Here is an 8,821-nt window from a genome sequence, read left to right on the forward strand (position 1 = left end):
CAATAAAAAAAATTGATCTACAATTAATTTGATGACCTCATTATTTTTCTTGTACAATTAGCATCTTTAAAAACGGGTTTTGCCACTTGCTCTGGACTCAGGTAATGACCAATCACGACTCAGCTTGCAAACGTCACATGAGTCAAATCAGCGAATCATGGTCAATGACTCACCCATAAGCAATTTGTAATGTTGGGTTGGCATGGCTGCTCTATTAAGAATAAAATAAAAGACTGGGAAAAAAAAACTGCAATGTTTTTGTGATGTTAGTTTTGGATTTCTATGACTAACACTGAGTAGAACTAAATTTGTGACAATTCATGTTTTGTTGCAAAAAGTTTTCCACAATAAATGAGTTTTCTACTATTTAAGGTGTGTTTGCTTTTATTTAAAAAAATAAACTAATTTCCGAGGCATTATTGTGTACATTTAAAAGACAATTGTTCTATCAGCTTGTGCTTTCTGTTTGGATTTACTCCTGACAAAGTTCTCAATCAAAAACTGCAGATTCAATAAACAAAACAAAAACATGGTGGTTACAAAATTGTGAACATTTTGAAAAATAAGTCTCCATGCAGTTTAAAGTCTTTATTTTCGTCAAATCAATCTTGTTTCTTTAAAGCATGCTGAAAAATGACAATGACAGCATGTGGTTTTGTGCGGCTCTTTCCAAATTAATTGGATATCTGTCAAATTTGTAATTTTAAAAACACATACTGCATTGTATTTCCAAACCAGAATAAATGCCCAAGTAGTCCACCACTAGGCAAATAAAAACGTCCACGTCCTTTCTCTTATCTACTATGAGCAAGACATGTGACATAACAACTAATCTCAAACTAAGAAAAAAGAAAAAAAAAATGAATAGAATACACTAAAATTAATTGAACACAAATCAAACAAGGCATCTAAACTATTAAAATAGTTGGACTAATTTCAATAATTCATTATCATTTCATTAATTTATTAATTGTTGCACTTGTAGTTGTATGTTATTTTTTCTTGAATTAATGTCAATCAAAATAGCTGGTGTAAAAAAAAAAATGGCATTAAATAAAGTTAGTTTGGGCCTATTACATTAATCATATTGAAGTAGCTAATTGAGGTGTGTACATACAAGTCACACCATGAAGTTGAATTACACTATTCTTAGAATCTATGCATGTGTCACTGTCAAAACGAACGCTGTAAAATGAAAATAAAAATCTGATTAACAGTACACTTGTAACGTCATTTTGTGCTCATCTTAGCATTGCTGCTACCCATAAAAATTGGGACAGGCGGACAGACAGGCAAGCTGGCAGATAGACGAGCAGAGACAGACAGACAGAAGTTTGCCCTGTGGTGCTTCCCAGGCCAGTCGGCCTCTGCTGAGCTGAGTCGCGCACGCTCTCACACACGCACAAAGCTCTTCTGTTCTTCCAGCGAGCTGCCTCGCAGCTCGGCAAGCACACAACAGCTCATTATGGAATCAAAGACACCCCCCACCGCCATCAGCAGCATTATTGCCATCACCCCCGTCCTTCCCAGTGTCTAAAGAGTGTCCCCTGCCGAGCACACGCACTGTCACCATCTCTGGCCACACAGCCCCGGGCCGCCAGTGTCCAGTCAGGCCAGAAAAGCCAGCAGATACACACACAGACATGAAAGCACACATTGAGATGAAGACAGCACCTTATTAGGTAGACCTCTCGTCAGCCATTAGCAGCCCTTACAGAGGTCGCAGAGGTCAGCCAGCTACTTTCCTTCACAGAACTTGCGGGGCACTTCAGAAGACAGCAGGAGAGCGATGGGACGCCATGACAAGGGAAAGAGCTGGAGATGAAAAGATGAGATGCCTCATCTGGTCAGATGATGACTGTCAGAGCACATATTGAGGTAAAACTGAGTAGCAGCGGGAGGCGAATTTGCGGATCACACTTAATTATCCTCAGCAGGAAATTGGCCTGACACAAGCTATGCTAGTTAGGCGCACTAAGAAGAAATCTGAACACGTGATCGGCCTTTTTCCTCCCTTGCGATCAAAGTCAGCAAAGGCCCTATTGATGTGTTTGAAAGATTATACTGAGCTATTATCCAGTGGCGTGGGGTGTGTTAAGTGGGATGTAGTTAGCCGAGCTTCTCCTAATATATTTTTTGTCACAATTATATTTTATTTTCCTTGGATTAATGCAAAATAATTTTTAAGGAACTCGTCACATCACATGTGTATAAAATGCCATTTGACTTTGTTTTATGTTTTTGTTGTTTTTCTTAGTGTCAATTATACTATTTAAGGTAGTCATGGTCAACATGACCATGACCAACAACTAGTATGGAACTACTAACTAATATGTCATTTAAAAAAATCAAACCATAAATATGATTCTTACATGAACACAAAATATAATAAAACACTTGCAGGAAGATGAGGGGCTAAAAAGCACATTTTGCCTTTTTATTTTTGAGCGTTCAATGGCATGGTTCAGCCACATGGGGGCGCGTCAACACCGCCCATTTAAATGCACTGCTTGCTGTCTGTCCTCTTAATAACTTTTTTTTTGTCCTATATGTTTTTTCCCAAAGCGTGTCATCTGTCCTCCTTGTGATCTCCCACTTTGTTCATGTAGTAAATTATTTTTGCTCCATTTTCATCTTTTACCTCCATTTTTTGCTCCATTTTCATCTTTTACCTGAGGGAAAATGAGCATATTTTGGGCCAGGGCTTACATGAATGCACTTGTTCTTCCAATGTGGAACTTTTGGATATGAATTATTACAAGTTATTTTGGTTCTTTGCCCTTCTTGTCCTGATCATGCCAACCTGGTTTTGGAGCCTCTAGCACTGTTGTGCCCTAGTTTCTTTTAGGTATAATATACTGTACACATAAATATCAGCAGCATTTTATAATCATCTCAACAGAGATGAGATGAAGGGATTTACTGTATTTATTCTGAAACCCAATATGAATTAAATACGTCATATTCTGTACTAATTATAATATAGTCGAGTTTCAATTTTCTCATATCACAACAAATCTTGCATCCACATTACTTACCTAGATTAAATCACCTTTGATGCAAACTGAAAGTAAAATGTGGACACAGACGGAAGAATCCACCTGAAAAGAAAGAATGTTGTGCACAATGCAAGGAAGGGCAATTCATTTAAGTGTAACAGTAAAAACTGTTTTTATTCGCTGTTTATCATACAAAACAACACACTGTTTGTATCTACTGATAAAAGAAGAATAAAGTGCATTTTCTCATACATGTTTTACAGTTATTTGAATTCTGCTCTTCACTCATACTCTTTTTTTTCAGATGATGCAAATTTTGACATCTCCTTTCGTGATGTTAAAAGGATGTTCCAATGTAAGGAAATAACTTTTAAAACTGTGAGAATCCATGCTTCCTTTTAAATGCATAATGGTTCGTTCCATTAAAACATGAACAGTGGTGTGATTTTGTTTGAGCAGGACACCTAAAGCCTTAATGGTTTGCCAAACAAGCAAAGACTACTAGAAATGTGTAGACCACTTATATAAAAATTATCTGCTTTGTTTGACAAAAATATTGACAAATCAAGTGTTTTTAGATGGGTGCTCCAGGTCAGTTTGAAACCAACTCAAGTCAACTCATTCACCCATCACTGCGTTTCTTTTTCTCAAGTATTAAATAAACTCTATCATGCTATTTTAAGCTTTCCAACGACAATTACATGCGTGTTTATTATTATTTATTACCTTTGGCACAATGGCGTTCGAATTTCTTTTTAATTATGAGTTATTTTCTGGCTATATTAACCCGGAAGTAAGCCGGAAGTAAGTTGTTCGTCGGTAGATTTGAGGTGCGTTCAATGACAGCTCATAAAGTAGGACATGTCAAAACTAATGTAAAAAAAACAAAAGGTTTATTTAATGCACCAAACAGAAATGAAGCAATGACTACTATTGACTAGTACTTGAGGACATTGGAGAAGAACCTCCAAGATAAGTGAACGGAGAAAAACACCACTTTGGGGGAGTTTTGGTCAGGAATTTGCATGGCTAAAAGCTATTTTTTATGTATTTTTTTTTTAATTACTATGATATGGCTCCTTTAACACAGTAACTCTTGAGCGGACCAAACAAAAATCTCTAATCTAAAAATAAAATCTCTGGTGTGGTTTGGTAATGGCTCTTAATTAGAACTTGTTAATTGATGATTTTCCAAAACCATCTTGAGCGCATACACCAAACCTTGTTCCTTTTTTATTTTATTTTATCTCATTTTATTTTTTACCGTGTGAAACTGAAAAGAGAGCAAAACCAAGGACCAAGTTTACAAATCCATCGACTGAATCCCACAGGAAAAAGTGAACTATAGGTGTGATGGCACCCTAAAATGCAATATTTCTAGCAGCTGCATCTGATGTATGAACTAAAATGATCAGTTCCATATTAAAATTAAACACTAATATATTTACAAAAAAATGAAGTCAAGAGCAAAAGCTTGATTCCTTCTCAGATTAATACACACATTGACTAAAGCAAGGAAGTCTTTGAGATGAACTTGTCGAAGGAAATTAATCGATACCTCGATCAATCAATGAAAATGTACAATTCTCAAAACCCATGCCAGCAAAACGATCCTTCCTTGTATAGTTCAAAAAGTGAACTGATTTTTTGTATCCACCATTAGTGCAATGAGGTTAGCCTTTGGCTTGCCGTCAGCTTTAGACTCCAGACTCTCGACTGACGTATAAAGGGAGATCGGGCTGCAGTTTATCCAGACTGATCTGGTTCTGAGTGTCCAGCACACACAGCATCTCAACCATCTGATCCTTTACAAATGTCTCCTTGAATCCCACGGGAAGGTCATCTTGCAAACTTGCTCCTCTGTCACCTTTGACCCCTAGGCTGTCTACCTCCCCTTCGTCTTCATCGTCTCCGCAACAAAGTGCAACTTCATTTTCATAACAGAAAGCGCTCGGGGAATGAAGACCTAGGAGGTGGCGGGCTGCCCTCGGAGCAAGAGGTGATGGGGACCGCGAGGAACTCGAAGCGGAGGACGAGGACGCCCGTCTGTGACCTTCCCTTTGACTCAGCTCCCTGGCACTGCAGTGTGGTGTGGTTGGCACTTCGTACGTCTTGTGGAAGCTAGAGTAGTCCACGTGGTAGCGGTTCCCCTTTTCAAAGACCACCGGTTCAAAACGGTGACCCCACAAGATCTCCTTGGCCAAATAGGAACTACGGGCCTGAGTGGTCATCGCCGTGGCTTCCACCATGCCTTCCAGGATGACCACAATCTCAAAGTCTTCCTTCTGAAGATCAGCACTGCTCAGGTCATACAGAGGACTGGTCTTGTTGATCTCGTGGACCACCACCAGCGGCGACACTAGAAACAACCGGTCCAGACCGTCATCGTAACCGACGTCGATATCTGTCTGCTCCAAAGGAAGGTACTCGCCCTCAGCGGTCACTTTGGGTCTAATGAGCTGGGCGCGCACATGAGCCTCCACGATGTGGCTCTTCCGCATGTTCCCCAGGCGCCACATGAGGCACAGTTTCCCATCCCGCAAGGCGATGACAGCGTGATGTGAGAATAGCAGAGTCTGAGCCCGTTTTTTGGGACGCACCATCTTGGCCATGATGGTGCCTATCATGAAGGAGTCAATGATGCAGCCCACGATGGACTGCACCACCACGGTCACCACAGCCACTGGGCATTCTTCGGTGACACAACGAAAACCATATCCAATGGTAGTCTGCGTTTCTACGGAGAAGAGGAACGCCCCGATAAAGCCTTGGATGTGTAGGATACATGGCCGCCACTCGTCCCGCCTGTCCTCCGACTTGCTCTGAGAATCTCCTTCCTTCGTAGGGAAGTGAAGGTCAAAGTCTCCATGAGCCAACGCCACTCCCCAGAAGACCAAACCAAAAAACAACCAGGACAAAAGGAAGGTGGCGGTGAAGATGAGCAGCAGGTAACGCCAGCGTATGTCCACGCAGGTGGTAAAAATATCAGCCAGGTATCGACGTTGCTTATCCTCCATGTTATCAAAAACCACGTTACACTGGCCGTTCTTTTTCACGAATCGGCTGCGCAGGTGACAGGTGACCAGGTCGGCGCCGGCGTGTCGACATGACGGCGAAGCCCGGCACCTGTTGACCGTGGAGTCGTCCGGCACTCTCAGAGATAGAGCCCCTCGTCCTTCTTGGCCCGCAGGATATTTTCCCGCTCCTTCGTCCTGGGTCTGCATGCACAACCCCGTCAAGGTCTGCTGAGTCAGAGGACTGTGGCCATTGTGGAGGCCCAAGGTTGAGATCTTCAGGGCATCTTCATCTGTGGAAACAATGCTGTATCTGGAAAACAGAAGAAAAGAGAAAAATGTTTCTAAACCGTGGGACAACTCAAGCTGACAAAATGCATTTTATTTTCTATGCCTGTGTTTCCTGGAAAGTCCCATTTTCCAGTGGGATTGTCACAGTCCGCATGAGCTTGGGTCCAAGTTGGGGCAGTGAGCCACCACATTCATCAAATTGATCCGTGCTGTATGTGGCAGGTCATGCCTTTTGTTGTAAAGTGCATCACCACCACCCACACTGGAGTAGTCCGGCGCCACTTTCCAGCCAATCGAATGAGACGGACGTCCGTTTGGCCTCAGCAGAGGTCAACTTCTCATGACTGTGAGTGATACATGTATGCATCTACAACAGAGTTGTTTCTACGGCGACAGGATGTAAATAATTCGCCGCGGGAAAGGCGACGCAATCAATCAGCACTTTGGTATGTTTTCGGTATCTTACCTGTTGACTCGCACTGCTCCCATGGCAATGGTGATCATCAGTCTATGTCTGCAAGGGCAGTAATGAAGGTTGGGACGGGCAGTTCCAACCATGAAAGTATTCTTGCCGGACTGAGATACAGTATGAGCTCAGGTGGGTCTCGCACTTGGGACCAGCGTCTTCTCATGACATTTTCTGGGAGCTGAAAACAAATGTGTGACCTTAGAGACCTTTCTTGGATTTTTACAAAAAAGTTCAAATTCAGAAATATTATTAATAACCAAGCCTGAAGATGTTTTGCCGTATTTTTTTTTCAGAATAATACTATTACTGTTATCAGCAACTGGTATCAGCAACACGTGTGAGTACTCGATACCTTGAAATAAGGCAAGTATCAAACCGATACCTGATATCGGTACTCGTCCATTTTTTCAAGGCAACGGATCGAGAGGCTATGCACATGTTCCTGGGAAAATTATCCAAGCATCCATCCAAATATCCCCCCCCCAAAAAATCAAGCATTTGGCCTTCCCCTAATGCACGGACAGGGCAGACAGTTTTGCGTAATGAAAGCTTATTGATTAGGTCCTTCTAGTGGTTTGCCTCAGGGAGTTTACTAGGGGTGGAAAACCAGACAGGCAACAGTGGGGGCAAAGGTCTAAAAAAGACATGAATCAGTGGTAATCTACTGTTAGAGGAACAATTGATCTGCTGGTTGGCCCCATGACAAGGTTGAGGGGCGAGTTGGCTTGGCTTATTATGTCAGAAGCAGCAGAAGCAAAAAAGTGTTGCATAAGCAATACTGTAGCAGGGTCAATCGCATGCAATCGTAAAGGGCATCATTGGTGCTTTGCCAATCACTTCGACATGAGTGCCTTGTGTTAAAGCAAGATAGTAATGGATGGTTTTAGCAATATTTCCAACAACAATATCCATCATCAATAAACACTCTGCGATACACGCCAATACACATCTTGATGGGATTTAGCGTCATGTAACGTGTGCGGCTCTCCCAGACTCGCACCAAGGACAGATGTCGCCAACTGGCTTCTGATTGGCCGGATCCCGAGTGATTTTCAACTGGATAATCCCCAAATAGGAGGATGACGTCAACACAACGACTCCGGCATCTGGAGGAAAATGTCCTCTAAGTGGAAACTCAGCCTTTTTCTTAAAGACGAGCGCCTCTATAAGCAAGTGCAACTACTCCATTTTTTTATACAATTTTCAGTTTCACTTGATCAATATAACGATTCATTCAGTTCAAGTGAGGGCAAACCATTTTACACTGTGTTCATTTCTATTTTCAAATATTTAGGTCACTTTTCTGTCGTTGGGAATAGTAAATTTACTGTGGTGTGTGTTGCCATAGTAACGTTTCTCTTGATAAAGAGAAATAAAGTTGTGTATTTTTTTTGTTATGGCGCCACACGACACGAATCGGCAGCCACGTGATCTAATCAAGATTTATCGGGAGAAGATCCCGCATGCTTGACGTCAGCCTTATTCAAATTTGTCAGGGAAACCAACATAATCTCATGCAAGGCAAAAGATGGAGAAAGCCCTGGTCAAATACCAGATTATCATGCCTCTTAATCTCCCAGTCCAAACAACAATATAAAAGGTGGTTGCCGCGAGACCCGGCCTGAACTGTCCAATCTGAACTCTAATGATGCGAGCGGAGGGATGAACAGAGAAGAATGAAAGAGAGAAAAAATGCGTGAGTGAAAGATTCTTTCTGAGAAAAAGCGAGATGTTTACAAATTGCACAAAGTGTAAAGAGAAAAGAAGACAGTAGAGATTAAGATGACGAGATTATGACATCAGAGGATGTTACTCCATCTAATGGTATTTGCAGAAAAAAAAATGAGAATGAAAGTGTGACAAAACACAGGAGAATGAAAATACTTGTGATCACTTTATGCAACACTATGATTCTCTTAAAAACCCAGACTATGATAGAAATAATAGCTAAAAGTCTAAAAACAATCAAATAAATAGAAAAGTCGAATTATTTTGTGCTCTCCATTTCTACGACAATACAACCTACAATTAAATAAATTTAAACTAAC

General features: G+C 41.3%; 1 protein-coding gene across 9 annotated transcripts; it reads right to left on the bottom strand.

Moving 5' to 3' along the window:
* Positions 1-4,527: 4,527 nt before the first annotated feature.
* Positions 4,528-6,862, bottom strand: LOC133151539 (ATP-sensitive inward rectifier potassium channel 12-like). 9 transcript variants are annotated; one of them, XM_061274670.1, is made up of 5 exons: positions 6,771-6,793; positions 6,259-6,326; positions 6,195-6,211; positions 5,034-6,085; positions 4,528-4,949 (listed from the first exon to the last, which is right to left on the bottom strand). In XM_061274670.1, the coding sequence occupies exons 1-5, from the start codon at positions 6,791-6,793 to the stop codon at positions 4,697-4,699; spliced, it is 1,413 nt and encodes a 470-aa protein (XP_061130654.1). In that variant the 3' UTR covers positions 4,528-4,696. The 9 variants fall into 9 exon arrangements, with proteins under 9 accessions (XP_061130654.1, XP_061130649.1, XP_061130651.1 ...); XM_061274665.1 differs by lacking the exon at positions 6,195-6,211 and adding an exon at positions 6,126-6,174 and having other exon boundaries at positions 4,528-6,062; XM_061274667.1 differs by lacking the exon at positions 6,195-6,211 and having other exon boundaries at positions 5,034-6,174.
* Positions 6,863-8,821: the final 1,959 nt, after the last annotated feature.

The sequence above is a fragment of the Syngnathus typhle genome, linkage group LG3 (assembly GCF_033458585.1).
Source record: "Syngnathus typhle isolate RoL2023-S1 ecotype Sweden linkage group LG3, RoL_Styp_1.0, whole genome shotgun sequence".
NCBI classification, from domain to species: domain Eukaryota; kingdom Metazoa; phylum Chordata; class Actinopteri; order Syngnathiformes; family Syngnathidae; genus Syngnathus; species Syngnathus typhle.